The sequence below is a fragment of the Bos javanicus genome, chromosome 14 (assembly GCF_032452875.1).
Source record: "Bos javanicus breed banteng chromosome 14, ARS-OSU_banteng_1.0, whole genome shotgun sequence".
NCBI lineage: Eukaryota > Metazoa > Chordata > Mammalia > Artiodactyla > Bovidae > Bos > Bos javanicus.
Genome location: NC_083881.1, coordinates 613513 through 627799, shown reverse-complemented (window position 1 = coordinate 627799; position 14287 = coordinate 613513). Strand labels below are relative to the sequence as shown.

Below are 14287 nucleotides of genomic sequence, written 5' to 3'. Positions count from 1 at the left end.
CCCACAAAGCAGTAAAGGGGCAGTGTGTCCTCTGGATCTTTCCCCTTAGTCACCAGGAGACGGACCTTGTCTGGAAGGTACAGGGTCTCAGAGGGCCTCGGCTTTCTTCTGCACTGCCGTGACCTCACAGAGCCCTGCCCCAGCCCCCACTAGGCCCATGTGTGCATTGGCTGTCAGCACAGCTTGTGTGAAGGGCCAGTGCTAGCTCTTCACGTCCTGCTGCTGGGAGGCCTGAGCGACGACTTCTTTCCTGCGCCATCAGCCTCTGACTTTTGACGTTCCTTTTCAATGGTTTCGTGTTAAAATTGGTTGCTCACACCTTCCCCACAAACCCCTACCTTGTTGTGGGGCTTCCGGTGGGCAGCTCTTGATGGTTTTCAGTACATGATGTTCCTTGGGGGCTGAGACGGCAAAGAATCTGCCTGCAACGCAGGAGAGCCTGGTTCAGTCCCTGGGTTGGGGAGATCCTCTGGAGAAGGGAATGGCTATCCACTCCAGTACACTTGCCTGGAGAATTCCATGGACAGAGGAGCCTAGCAGGCTACAATCCATGGGATCGAAAAGAGTCGGACACAACTGAGTGACTAACACTTTCACTTTGGGGCTTCCTTAGTGGCTCAGATGGGAAAGAATCTGCCCACAATGTGGGAGACCTGGGTTTGATCCCTGGGTTGGGAAGATCCCCTGAAGAAGGGAGTGGCAACTCACTCCAGTATTCTTGCCTAGAGAATTCCATAGGCAGAAGAGCCTGGCAGGCTAGTCCATTGGGTTGCAAAGAGTCATACACAACTGAAAAACTAACACACAGACACACGTGATGTTTTTATAAAGAGGAACTTGCGCCCCCTAAAACAAGGATTGGGAAGCCCGTGGTAGTCTGCTTCTACTGGTGTCTCTATGGTTCAAATTATAGAGGCAATAAATGCTTTAGAAAATACAAACACGGGAATTCTGGTGGTCCGCTGGCTAGGACTCTGCTCTCTCACTGCCAAGGGTAAGGGTTCAATTCCTGTTAAAGGAACTAAGATCCCACAAGCCCTGCGGTACGGCCCAAAATTAAAAAAAAAAAAAAAGTTAAATATATATTTTGTGTTATTTATATTACAACTATTTACAAAACTTAACACATCACAAACCATGGAATTTAAATAGATGATCTGTTATAGTATGTAAATTTTATCTCGAGTGTGTTAGTCATTCAGTAGGACACTCAGTCTTGTCTGACTGCCACTCCATGGTCCATAGCTCACTAGGCTCCTCTGTCCATGAAATTACATATTGAATTATATCTCAAGACATAACCAGATGGAACTAGGTCTGCCCCCTGATGCACAGGAAGCCACTTGCAAACACTGGGTTGTGGCGAGGAGGGTGTAGGGTTTGGGCAGGTGCCCGTCAGAGAGAACAGGCAGCTCATGTTCAAAAGATCCGAGCTCCCCAAGGCTTTCAGGAGAAGGTTTTAAAGACAGTGTGAGGAACAAAGTCATGGGTTTCATGATTACCTCACGCACAGTTCTTTGGTTGATAGTGAGGTAACCGGGTGGTGTCACTGCAGGCAGCCTTATCAATTTTCAGGTTCCAGTTGGTCTGGGGACTAAGTGCTGGTGGTCAGCACGCAGTTAATTTCTTCCACCAGCAGGGGGTTTCGGTATTTGCAAAACCACTCCATGGCTATTGCTCAGGTTATTACTTCTAGCCTTTGTGTAGAAGTACTTAGCTTTGTTTTATGGCTAAACTATTACTACTTTGTCTTGCTTGACTGCTTTTGTCTTTGCATTTTCTCACTTCTCTGACAATTTTGCTCACTGGTACTTGGCGAAGGCCTAGGAGGCTAAAGCCCTTCTACAGAGGTGGGGGACATTCCAGTGGGGGAGGGGGGGTCTCTCCCCCTAGGAAGTCCTGTTTGATTTCAAATAAAGCTATTTTAAAAAACACACAGAAACCTCCTTGAAGGGGCTTCCACTGACCAAACTGAGGACAACTTGAGGATCAAAATAATGACAGTAAAGTATTATATTTCTTTGAATAAACTAGGAATACATGTGTCTTCTTTGATATAAATAGGTAAAGAGAAAGCTTTTTTCCCTACAATAAACGATAAAATTAGAAAACAGCCACTTGGCAACCATCATGGTAATAAATAATTCAGAGAAAAAAACAGTACATGCAAAAACTAGGGAGCGAAAGTTGTTGAGAAACAGCGTATTCACACAGTCTCAAAGTATCCTCCCATAAAATACTTATTATATACCAAAAGAAAAAGAGTAACTTGACAGGGAAGAAGCTTGGGCCACTCCACCTTAATTAAGTGATCAAGACAAGCCTCTCCAAGAGACCAAAGCCATGCTACCCGATTGGACAAGAAGAAAAGAACCCAGCATCTCCTCCAGAGCACTCCTGCCAGAAAGATACAACCTGAGTCTAGTCAGGAGGCAACCAGACACATGCAGATCAAGGAACGTGCTCCACAACAGCTGGCTGGGGGCCTGTGTCAAGGGCATGAAGAGCTGTTCCTGCCTGAATGGCACAAGAGGTGACACACAGGTACTGGGGTAACTGGGGTTATCTGGGAATCCAACTGAGGCTTATGGGTCAATGCTATATGGGCTTTCCTTTAACTTTAAATCACTTCTAAAGACTTCGGATCTTTTAATTCATCTTAGGAATAGTTAGAAGGCAATGGCACCCCACTCCAGTACTCTTGCCTGGAAAATCCCATGGACGGAGGAGCCTGGTAGGCTGAAGTCCATGGGGTCGCGAAGAGTCGGACACGACTGAGCGACTTCACTTTCACTTCTCACTTTCATGCATTGGAGAAGGAAATGGCAACCCACTCCAATAATGTTCTTGCCTGGAGAATCCCAGGGACGGGGAGCCTGGTGGGCTGCCGTCTATGGGGTCGCACAGAGTCAGACACGACTGAAGCGACTTAGCAGCAGCAGCAGCAGGAATAGTTAAGGCTCCCTACTGGTGAATTCTAAAGGAAATCAACCCTGAATATTCATTGGAAGGACTGATACTGAAGCTGAAGCTCCAATACTTTGACCACCTGAAGCAGGGAGTCAACTCACTGGAAAATACCCTGATGCTGGGAAAGATTGAGGGCAGGAGAAGGGGGTAACAGAGAATGAGGTGGTTAGATAGTAACACTGAGTCAGTGGACAGGAGTTTGAGCAAACTCCGGGAGATGGTGGAGAACAGGGAAGCCTGGCGTGCTACAGTCCATGGAGTAACAGAGTCAGACATGACTTAGTGACTGAACCTGGTGATTTCTGTAAACACTTCCTTGAATCATTCAAAGCATGGGTCCTGAAGGTGCACATTTTTGCCTCAGTCAAAAGTACCCACCAGAGGGCATCATTTATCTAGATTATCCATGATATTTTAATTCTACATCTTGAGGAATTTTCAACTCTTCTGCCTAGGATCTGTGGTTGCCTTAGAGAGGCAGCACTTCCTTGGACTCGTCCACCTTCTTCCTCAGTTTCCAGGGGACTTTCAGGAAAGTTGAGGTTGAGATTGAGGCTATGAAGTCTCTTCCTTTTGGTCTAAGGCTCTGCACCTTCTGACCTGCTGACTCAAGGGGCACACTGTTCCCTGCAACTGGCTGTCCTGGGTGCTACGGCCCCTCGAGGCTTTGTCCTAGCCCTTAGTGTGAAACAAAAGTAATATCCACCTATTAAGGGGCATATAGCTGTGGAAAAGTAATGCACATAACAAATAACTCAAGAGTCAGGTAACAAATGGGGAAACCCCTACGTGAGAAAAGTAAGGTCTCCAATTAGTGACCCCAGCTTCTACCTTAAGACAATAGAAAAAGAACAGCAAATTAAGCCTGAAGTAAGCAGAAGAAAGGAAAAAGGCCAAAGTAGAAATCAATAAACTTGAAAAAGAAAACAAAAAATAAATTAATCCAAAAGGCGGTTCTTTAAGATCAATAAGACAGACAAACCTCTGGCAAGACAAAAGGAGAAAGGAGACACAAATTACCAATATAAAGGATGAGAGAGGTGACACCACGACACAGTAAAAGGATAAGGAAATATTACGAAAAACTTTATGACAATTAACAATTTAGATGAAATGGACTAATTAATTAAAACACACAAACTACCAAAAGTAACCCAAGAAGAAAAGGACAACTTGAATGGCCATATTTCTATGAAATGAATTGAGTTTGTAGTTAAAAAACCTTCCCAAAAAGAAAATTTCAGGCTTCACTAAACGTTTACGAAGTAACACTAGGTTTAATTCCCAGGTGGCACAGTGGTAATGAATCGGTCTGCTAATGCAGGAGATGAAAGAGACATTGGTTCGATCCCTGGGTCAAGAAGATCCCCTGGAGAAGGAAACGGCAATTCACTCCAGTATTCTTGCCTGGAAAATTCCATGGACAAAGGAACCTGGCAGTCCATGGGGTCAACAAAGCATGGGATACGACTGCGAACTAGCACCTACGCATGCAATGTTAGGTTGACAAACTCTAACGTAAAATTCATAAGGAAAGAATACTTTCTCCAATCCTTCTGAGGCCAGCATTACGCAACACAAGGCGAAGACATCACGAGAAAATAAAACTACAAACCAATATTCCTCATGGGCAGAGATGCAAAAATTCTAAACAAAACTTCAGCAAATTGAATACAACCATAAACAAAAACGAAAATACATATCGTGACCAAACAGAGATTATGTCAGGAATGCACTAGAAAGTCAATCACTGTAACTGATCATGCTTTTCTTCCAGAGAAAACAGATCTCTGTCAATCCCACGAAGGAACAGAGCCAACGTACGCTATAAGGGGGTCGGCTGCTGCTGCTGCTAAGTCGCTTCAGTCGTGTCTGACTCTGTGCGACCCCATAGACGGCAGCCCACCAGGCTCCCCGTCCCTGGGATTCTCCAGGCAAGAACATTATTGGAGTGGGTTGCCATTTCCTTCTCCAACGCATGAAAGTGAGAAGTGAAAGTGAAGTCGCTCAGTCTTATTCGACTCTTCGCGACCCCATGGACTGCAGCCTTCCAGGCTCCTCCGCCCATCGGATTTTCCAGGCAAGAGTACCAGAGTGGGGTGCCATTGCCTTCTCCGGAGCGGGGAGGTCGGCAGGAGCCCCCAATAGACGGCTGTTAGTTCTCCAGCGACTGTCACGCTCACCGCGGGCCCGAGCCTGCTTCCGGGCGGCATCCAATCCCACAATCCCCGGGGCCTAGACGTGGCCCCGCCTCTGCGCTCAGGTCCCGCCCCTTAGGTAGAGTCATGGTCTCGGATTGGTTACTGCGGCTTCCGCTACCTGGTGGGCGGGGCCGCTGACCACCTGTAGGTTCCGGGCCTGGCTGAGTGTGCTTCCCCCGAGCTCACCGACCTGCTTGGGCGAGGACGGGGGGGACAGGGGTCAGTCAGCCGATGGCCTAGCTCCCGTAGGGTCGCCGATGTCGGAGACCAGCCCGAAGGCGGAGGCGGCGAAGCTGCTGCCTTTCCTGGCGCTCGGGGAGCGGGCTGACCTGCAGGCGGCGGCGGCGCAGCATGTGCTGGCTCTGACTGGCTCCGGGCCTGGGCGCACGCTGCTGGCCGGCCAGGCGGCACTGCTGCGGGCGCTGGTCGAGCTGGCGGTGGCCCCTCCTCCCGCCCCAGCCCGAGACGCCGCTCGCGCGCTAGTCAACCTGGCTGCCGACCCCGGCCTGCACAAGCCGCTGCTGGCGGCCGAGCCCAGACTGCCTGTCCGCCTGTTGGGCTGCGCGTTGGACCCACAGTGGCCCTGGGCCGAGGAAGCGGCCGCCGTGCTGGCTAACCTCAGCCGCGAGCCGGTGCCGTGCGCTGCGCTGATAGAGGCTCTGGCAGCCGCAGAACCCGGGGAGTCGGGCCTGGAGCGGCTGGTGCGCGCGCTGTGCACTCCGGGCTACAACGCCCGCGCGCCCTTGCACTACTTGGGACCAGTGCTCTCCAACCTCAGCCAGCGTCCCGCGACCCGCGCTTTTCTGCTGGACCGCAACAGGTGAAGCTCCGGGCGCTCGCGGGGAGGGGTTGGAAGTGCGCAGGGACGGCACTGAGTGGCCCTTCCCTCCAGGTGCGTGGTCCAGCGGCTGCTGCCCCTTACCCAGTACCCGGATTCCTCGGTGCGCAGGGGCGGGGTGGTGGGAACACTGCGAAATTGCTGCTTCGAGCACCGTGAGTCGTGGTGGGGATGCTGCCTTATGGGGGGAATAGGCTGTTCTCTGGGGCCCCTCTGGACAGGTCTGCATTCCTGTTTCTCCCCAGGACATCATGAATGGTTGCTTGGGCCCGAGGTGGACGTTCTCCCCTTCTTGTTACTGCCGCTGGCTGGGCCAGAAGACTTCTCTGAGGAAGAGATGGAGCGTGAGTGGCTAGGGTCGAGCCTCAGGGTTGGTTTAACAGGAGGGGGGGACGGTAGGGGAGAGGCAGAAGGAGGTGTCCAGATCAGGGCCCTTCTGAAACCTCCCAGCAGGGAATTGCTGAGCACAGATGAGCCTTACAATGGCAGGGTCCTGCCTAGTGGCCCAGGGGCCAGCATGGAGACCCACTGACTCACAAATTCACCCCTAGGGCTGCCTGTTGATCTGCAGTACCTGCCACCAGACAAGCAGCGAGAGCCTGACGCTGACATCCGTAAGATGCTAATTGAGACCATCATGCTGGTGAGCAGGGGTCCTGCTTCATTAATGCTACCCCCCCAACACACACACATTAGCACACTGACACCTGGGTACCCTCTGCCCTCTTCCAGCTGACAGCCACGGCACCTGGTCGGAAGCAGGTGAGGGACCAGGGAGCCTACTTGATCTTGCGAGAGCTGCATAGCTGGGAGCCTGAGCCTGATGTGCGGGTGACTTGTGAGAAACTCATCCAGGTAGGTGCAGGGTTGGGGGAGGGGTGGGCGTCCAAGGTATGCCAGCCAGCTCCCCACGTGCCTCCCCTGCTGGCAGGTACTTATTGGGGACGAGCCAGAGCGCGGCCTGGAGAACCTGCTGGAGGTGCAGGTGCCTGAGGAGGTTGAGCGGCAGCTGCAGCAGCAGGATCACCAGGAGCGGGAGCAGTGTGAGCGGGAGCAGCAGGAGCTGGAGCTGGGCCCAGAGCCACAAGCAGAGGGAGCTGCACCCACGTGAGGCCCCTGAGGCCTGCCAGCATCTCCGGGCCCACTTCTCTTCACAGTCTGTCCAGGCCTCCCAGACCAGGCCTGCCTGCTGTGCCCTGCTCTGAGAGTATATCTGGCTGAGAAGCAGAGCTGCCCTTAAGCTCCACTCCAGGTCTTTGCTGAGGATTGAGGGTGCCTCCATGTGCCCTGTTGCTTCTAGCAAGAATGCTGGCTGCTCAGAGGAGGACTGTTCAGCCAGGGCTGCCCCAGACCTCTGACTCGCTCAGGTGTCTCCAGGTGGAGGGCTGGCAGGGCTGGACAGAAAAACACTGCAGGCCTGAAGGGCCAGCTAGAGCTTCCCAATGAGTCTCAGGGGTGCTCTAAGGGTCTGAGTGCTTGCAGTGCCCCTTGCTGCCAGTTCCAACCCAGGTCCCTCCACCCTGGGGGCCCTCGGCTGGCCCTGCCTGAGACCTGGCCTCACAGGGCTGACCTGTTGAGAGTTTCACCAGCCACAGCCTGTCAGGGTCTCCCAGGGCTGCATCCCCCTGGCCTGTCCTTGGGGTGTTTGCTGGTGCTGCCTCCTCTTCACTCTCAGCACCTTCCCTGTGCCCAGACCCAGCCCTCAGGCTTTTGTGAGCACTTCAAGTGCTATTTCCCAGTCCTGGACCGACCTGATGCTCCCACCTTCCCTGTCTAGCTAGGCCCTCTCCCTGTTCAATTCCCCTGAGCCTTAGCCCCCCAGATCCCATGCCCACCAAGCTAATAAGCCTTGCCCTTGGCCCAAGTCTTCCCCTGGACCACGCTCTGCCCCTTTGGAGCCCGTTGGCCCCGTATGTAGTGCTGAAGGCACTTGAAGAGTCCACGGCCCCAAGCCCAGCAGGCTGTCCCTCACCCCACTGTATTCCCTTCCTGGGCCTCCCACCAAATCTAGTGCCATCTTCTGCCCTGGATCCCTGTTTCCCTGCCCTTCCAGGCTTCTCTCTGCAGAGCACCCCCCCACCAACCCCCAGCCCTCTTGTCCTCAGTCCTGGTACTACCTCCAGAGCTGGGGCCAGCTCTACTGGAGCTCAAATCAAAGCTGAGTTCTTCGTGGGTACCAGGTGTCTTCCTCTTCTGTGGTCCCCTCTTCATTCTCCCTCCCCCAATTAAATTAAAGCTCTGGCCTGAAGGTATGTGGACTGTTTTCCAGATGCCCCAACATCCCTCTTCCTGCATTGAGAAGTCCACACCCTTGGCTCTATAGAATAAATGCTTTATCTGGCCTTGCCCCTGCCCTCCCACCCGCCCTCAGCTAACCAGGTAGTGCCCAGGCACGCTCCAGATGGAGCATAGCAACAGTGGATGCCTGGAGCGACCCACCCTGCGACCGGCTGTCTCCGTTCTCCAGAGCTGAAGCCCGGCAGAGTCTGCAACTTGTCTTGGGCAAGCCCCTGGGGGCTCAGGTGTCAGACTAGAGGCACTCTCATGAGAGGTGCCCTGTAGCTGGGGTCGCCACAGTTGCAGGAGCGACCTTGGGGGATCGGAGTCTGCGCTGGGCTCCACATTGTCCAGGGATGTTTGGAGCTGGGGCTTCTCTGGTTTTTCTGCAACGGATCACAGTGGGAGGGTCAGGAGGGGCGCTGAGGAGCCTCCTACCTGCCCACCCAGCTAGGCCTGCCACACCTGGTATAGCACAGAGTGTGGTGCAGAAGAGCGCATGTGCAGCAGGCAGCATCCAGTGGTGGGTGGCCACCTGCTGCAGGGCCAGGCGAGCTCGTGGGCGCAGCTGGAGCAGGCCTCGGATCAAGTCCTGGCACTCTGTGGGCGAGGACTCAAGGCTGCAGCCTCACGGTAGCGGCCCCCTCCTGCCACCTCTCATGCCCCCAGCCCACGGCCCTCACAGCCAACGATTCTGGCCCCTTGGTGGGGTTGCCCCATGCAGTCTTCCCAAATGGCTAGAGGGTGTCCGTGTTTCGCATGTGGACGGACAGGCAGCGAGAGGTGAGGCAGCCTGACCTAGGGCTAGTTCAGGATTCAAGCTTAATGGGGCCACCAACCCCAGTTTCCCCCGTCACCACAGTCCATCCCCCAGCCTGGGCTGGCAAAGATGACAGGTCAGCATCCCCCATGCCACAGCGCATGTGGCCCTTCTCTGGACCTAGGTCTGTCTTGCTGCCCCCTCTCCAGGCACGGCTGGGACTTGGGAGGAACACGTGGTGGAGGTGCTCACCTGGTGACAGGCCTGGCCGGAAGGTGGGGCCCCGGCGCATCAGATACAGCATTCGGTGGGGCTGGCACTCCTTGAAGGGCAGCTTCCCAGTCACCATGGCGTAGAGGATGACACCTCTGGGGGTATGGGCTTCTCAGGGCCCACCCCTCCTCCCCGGCCCCTGCCCCTCTTCCCCACCCAGGGTCCTGGAGCCCCTGGGGTGGTGCTCACAGGCTCCACAGGTCGGCCTGCTCCCCGTTGTATTTCTTGCTCATGAGGATCTCTGGGGCTGTGTAGGCCACAGACCCGCAGAAGGTGCTCAGCAATGAGTTCTTGAGCCCGGAACGATTGGCAAAGCCAAAGTCTGCAAGGGACGTGCAGGGAGGGCGGGGCGGGTTGCTAGAGAGAGGGCTCCTGAGGGGGCTGTGGGCATGGGGCACGTGGGTAACTATAAGTGTGGCTGTGGGCAACTGTTGGGTGTAGGCCTCATTGGAGGCTTGGAGGACAAGGCAGACTGGGGTCAGAAGTCTGGAGCAGACCAGTGTAGAGGCTGGAGCCCTGGGCTTGGGGCAAGAGTGGGGTATGTGCGAGCCAGGGAAGTTGAAGGTGATCAGGGCTGGCCCAGGCTGGGAGCCTGGTTGGGGGCCGGGCCGCAGGCTCACCACTCAGCTTTAGGCAGCCTCTGTCATCTAGCAGGATGTTTTCACACTTCAAGTCCCTGCATGGGGAAGGGGAGGCGGGGCTGGACCTGAGCTCAGGCAGGTCTCCACGCGCTGGGCAGCAGGCTGGGTGGCGCCCTCACCGGTGCACGATGCCTGAGTTGTGGCAGTGCGCCACGGCGCTGACCAGCTGCCACAACAGCCTGCGGGCCTCCTCCTCCTCCAGTCCCGGGCAGCGGCGATGAGCAGAAGTGGCGTTGATGTGCTCCAGCAGGTCACCACGGGCCGCCAGCTCCAGTACCAAGTAGGTGCGCCGGCTGTTCGCGAAGGTCTCATACAGCTGCACCTGCCGGGCCACCCCCCCACTGTCACCCCCAACCAGGGCCCTCGGGTGCACAGGGCTGGGGTCTCGGAATGGGGCCAGCCCGAGTATAAGGATCTCAGGAGGTGAAGGGGCGGGCCTGGGGTAGGTAGGAAGGGCTGGCTGCCTGGGGTCTCTGCCCACCACGTTCAGATGCTTGTATGTAGCATTGAGTGATGAAATCTCACGGGGCAGGAACTTGCGGGAGAACTCTGCAGGGGCCTCCGCAGTGGAGACGATCTTGATAGCCACCTGCAGGTGTGGAGGGTGGCCACTGTGCAAAGGTCACAACCCCCCTGGGGACAGGATGTGGTAGAACAGGCCCCATGGCCTTTGTGCATGTGGCCGAAGTTGACTAGGGCAAGGTTCGGTGAGCAGCAGCCTTGGGAGGCAGCACTGACCTTCCCCCTCATCCTGTCCTGGTTACTTATGTGTTCAATGGGTCCAGGAACTGGGAGGGATCAGACTGCCAGAGCCTGGGCCTTCTAGAAGATGTGGGACTAGGAGGAAGCCAGAGCACCTGGGAGGTGCCTGAGTGGAGTTAGGACAGGGGCCACTGGGGCTGACTATGGAACCCCCACCCCGTGGCGAGGAGGCGAGCCTGCCTCACCATGGTGTGGCGCTTGCCCCGCAGGTCAGAGGCCAGCTTGGAGTTGTGCCGCATGCGCTCCTGCGTGGCGTAGGCCAGGTAGACTTTGGAGAAGGCCCCAGAACCAATCTTCTTGGAGGACAGCAGGTAGCCATTGTCCCTGCATTCATGCACCTGCTCCAGAAAGGCTCTCTGGTCCAGCTTCTGCCTGCCGGCAGCCTTCATAAAAATCAGGGCTCTGTGGGAGAGCTGGGGCTACCCAGCACCCCGCAGGCCGTGGGGAGGGGCTCTGGGAGGTTCAGCTGAGGCTTGACTTGTGTTAGAGGGATGGGGTGATGGGTTGTAGACGGATGGAGCAATGCACTGTGGAGTGATGGGGTGATGTACTGCAGGAGGCCAGCTGGGGCCTGCAGGCCCTCAAGGCTGCAGCCAAGTTTCTGAAGCCTCTCTGGGACAGGAGCAGAGATGGGGAGGGAGGCTAACGCAGCCACACAACCATGGACTGGCATGGGGTTGGACAGGCTCTGGCAAAGCAGGAGCAGATTCTAGAATGGAAGGTTCTAGAGCTGTGCTTGCATTGTGCCCTCAAAGGGGTATCCTTCTATTCCCCAGGCATTGCTTGCCCTGAGAACATCTTGTTGGAACCAGCCCTGCCCTGTGTGAGGCCCACTCCACGGGGTGAGAACCCCAAGGGCCACAGACAGCCCTTTTATGGTTTTGGCTGTGCGGCGCAGCATGGGGGATCCTAGTTCTCCAACCAGGAACTGAACTCGGACCCAGCAGTGAAAGGACGAGTCCTAACCACTGGACCGCCCACCTCAAGGAGGTGAGCCAGCATGCACCTCCCTTTTCCCGGCCCCTGCAGTGTTCTGTGAGCGCTGTTACTCGGGGTGGAGCTGTGTTGCCTGCGGGCGCTGTTTGAAGCTGCAACCACTACCTCCCACAATCCTGCTTCTGTGCACACCAAAGTGCCTGTCCCATGGTAGGCAGTCCACACCCAGGATTTCAAATGTGAACATCACCAAGTGATGCCCCCTTTACAGACGAAACAAGTAAGGGCCAAGTTCATGGTCTCTCTTCTGTGAGCTGGACAGCATAGTGTCTGCGGACCAGATTTGTCCCCACAGGATCCGTGGTGCCTGCAGCACTCCCTCTGCATGGAAGTGAGCTATGGATACATTTTCTCCTCCCTGTTGGACTGTGGGCCGCTGGAGGGCAAGGCTTGTGTCTGATATCCCCTGGCTCACCCACAGCCCTTGTCTGGCAAATTGCCTGGAGGATAGAAAATATGGACAGTTTAGCTGGTTTGTTGCTCCATGCAGGTTAGGAAGAGAGAAACTGGGTATTTCAAGGGGAGGGGATTTAACTCGTGATGGTTACGAAAGTGTTACATGGGCTGGAGATGGGGGGAGCCTACACCGCCTCCCTGGCTCCCCCTCATTCCAGAACACAGCTGGAAGCCAGTGACTGTTGCTCAGATAGGTGACAGGCAGGGTTCAGAGTGCTCACCAGCTCTACTCACCCTCCTCTTTCTCTGCACCCCAGGTCATCCATCTATTTCAGAGCATTGCTGAGTACCTCCCTGTGCTGGGCTTGGTGCCAAGCCCTTGGGAGCCAGTCACAGGCACGGGCCTTTCTCACAGAGCTTACTGTTACAGAAGAGAGACTGCCCTTAATACTCTGTTTTGAGGCGGGGGGCCTCGCGGCATGCAAGGTGTTAGTTCTCCAACCAGGGATCAAATTCACGCCCCCTGCAGTGGAAACAGAGTCTTAATCACTGGACGCCCAGGGAAGTCCCTGGCCTTAATAATTTAATAAAAATTGAATGATGCTGTTATCTGTGCCAGGGCAGCGTGTGTGCGTGCTTAGGAGTGAAAAAATTCAGCTGAGCCTGGGGAGGGTAGGACCAGTGGCGTGTCCTGAACCCTGGCCATGGGGACAGCGACGGGAGAGTGAGCCATCCAGGTATGAGCCTCCCTTGGATAACCCTCCCTTCCTGCCTATGCAGTACCTGGGGGGTGGGAGCTCTTTCTTGGGGGCCAGGCCCCATCTGTGGAGCAGAACGCTGTATCAGCCGTCTACAAGAGTTCTGTCCCGCTCTCTGCACTCTATCCCTAGGACAGAAGGCTGCAGCCCTTCTCTCTGTGAAAAAAGAATCCCCCCATCCCTGCCGTACTGTCCAATGACCAACCTGCCCCCATGTTTAAACTGAGGCCACTTTGCCTCCTCGCACTCCTGCCCACAGATCCCTGTGGACCCAGTGAGACGCAGACAAGTTGTTAATGCCGAGGATGTACTGTTGCTGACTGGCCCTTTCTTCTCCAATTGCTTTTCCTTTCCTGAGCTTCTGGAACACCACTTGCTCCTTTCATTTTGGTCTGTGGGCACACCCAGGTGATTTCAGCCTCCGGGGCTCTGCGGGGGCCAGTGTGTCTGTCCAGAACCTGGGCTCCTCTCCTGGCTTCTCTCTTTCTCAGCCCCCAGCTGCAGTTCTTCACAGCACTTTGTGCAACTTAAGAATCATTGACTTGCTTGTTGTCTGCCTCCATCTCCAGATCCCAAGGTCCCAAATGCATATACTTGCTTTTTGTTTTTTTAATCTTTTATTAAAGACTAATAAAATATTTTTTATTTTTTTTAATGTTTTGCTTTTTATTGAAGTATAGTTGATTTACAATGTTGTATTAGTTTCTGGTGTATAGCACTGTGATTAGTTATGCATGTGTATTTATATTCTTTTCCATTACAGTTTATTACACGATATTGAATAGAGCTTCCTGTGCTATGCAGTAGCGTCTTGCTGCTCGCCCACTCTGTGCGCACTCATTTGCATCTGTTAAGCCGCAACGCACAGCAGCCCCCGCCTTTGGCAGGCTCATGTCTGTTCTCCATATGAGTTTGTTTCTCTTTCATAAATAAGTTCATTTCTGTCATATCTTAGGTTCCACATATGGTGATATCATATGGTATTTATGACTTACTTTCTGACTCTCTTTCTGACTTACTGCACTTAGTATAGTAATCTCTAGGTCCATCCAAGTTACTGCAAATGACGTAATTTCATTTTATTGCTCAGTAGTATTCCATTGTACATATGTACCACATCTTTGGGCTTCCCTGGTGGCTCAGAGGTTAAAATGTCTGCCTGCAATGCGGGAGACCCGGGTTTGATCCCTGAGTCGGGAAGATCCCCTGGAGAAGGAAATGGCAACCCACTCCAGTATTCTTGCCTGGAAAATCCCATGGACGCAGGAGCCTGGTGGCCTACAGTCCATGGGGTCACAAAGAGTCGGACACAACTGAGCGACTTCACTTTCACCACATCTTTATCCAGTCATCTGTCAATGGATATTTATGCTGTTTCCATGTATTGGCTGTTGTAAATAGTCCTGGGGTACATG

General features: G+C 54.3%; 3 protein-coding genes across 8 annotated transcripts in view; 2 read left to right on the top strand and 1 right to left on the bottom strand.

The window, feature by feature from the left end:
• Nucleotides 1-5280: 5280 nt before the first annotated feature.
• HGH1 (HGH1 homolog) lies at nt 5281-8257 on the top strand. The gene is made up of 6 exons (XM_061438265.1): nt 5281-5991; nt 6064-6164; nt 6255-6353; nt 6561-6652; nt 6742-6864; nt 6941-8257. Exons 1-6 carry the CDS (start codon nt 5429-5431, stop codon nt 7118-7120), a joined length of 1158 nt encoding a protein of 385 aa, XP_061294249.1. The 5' UTR covers nt 5281-5428; the 3' UTR covers nt 7121-8257.
• A 68-nt stretch (nt 8258-8325) lies between these two features.
• LOC133260113 (testis-specific serine/threonine-protein kinase 5-like) lies at nt 8326-11500 on the bottom strand. Of its 6 annotated transcripts, none has more exons than XM_061438244.1 (8): nt 10908-11500; nt 10442-10549; nt 10080-10282; nt 9940-9995; nt 9509-9641; nt 9299-9414; nt 8752-8886; nt 8326-8672 (listed from the first exon to the last, which is right to left on the bottom strand). In XM_061438244.1, exons 1-8 carry the CDS (start codon nt 11109-11111, stop codon nt 8377-8379), a joined length of 1251 nt encoding a protein of 416 aa, XP_061294228.1. In that variant the 5' UTR covers nt 11112-11500; the 3' UTR covers nt 8326-8376. The 6 variants fall into 6 exon arrangements, with proteins under 6 accessions (XP_061294228.1, XP_061294229.1, XP_061294225.1 ...); XM_061438245.1 differs by having other exon boundaries at nt 10080-10276; XM_061438241.1 differs by having other exon boundaries at nt 10080-10549.
• Nucleotides 11501-11623: 123 nt separating this feature from the next.
• MROH1 (maestro heat like repeat family member 1) overlaps nt 11624-14287 on the top strand; it is a 56307-nt gene continuing 53643 nt past the window's right edge. The window contains exons 1-2 of the mRNA XM_061438041.1: nt 11624-11712; nt 12734-12851. The gene's annotated coding sequence lies outside the window, so the exon portion shown is untranslated. The remainder of the gene's footprint in view (nt 11713-12733; nt 12852-14287) is intronic.

Coding starts and splice junctions, on each gene's coding strand:
- HGH1 (XM_061438265.1), top strand. CDS start 5,429: ATGTCGGAGACCAGCCCGAAGGCGGAGGCGGCGAAGCTGCTGCCTTTC. Junction 6,354..6,560: donor CTCTGAGGAAGAGATGGAGC/GTGAGTGGCTAG, acceptor ATTCACCCCTAG/GGCTGCCTGTTGATCTGCAG. Junction 6,865..6,940: donor CTTGTGAGAAACTCATCCAG/GTAGGTGCAGGG, acceptor CCCTGCTGGCAG/GTACTTATTGGGGACGAGCC.
- LOC133260113 (XM_061438241.1), bottom strand. CDS start 11,111: ATGAAGGCTGCCGGCAGGCAGAAGCTGGACCAGAGAGCCTTTCTGGAG. Junction 9,642..9,939: donor AGGCTGCCTAAAGCTGAGTG/GTGAGCCTGCGG, acceptor CGTCCCTTGCAG/ACTTTGGCTTTGCCAATCGT. Junction 8,673..8,751: donor CACACTCTGTGCTATACCAG/GTGTGGCAGGCC, acceptor GATCCGTTGCAG/AAAAACCAGAGAAGCCCCAG.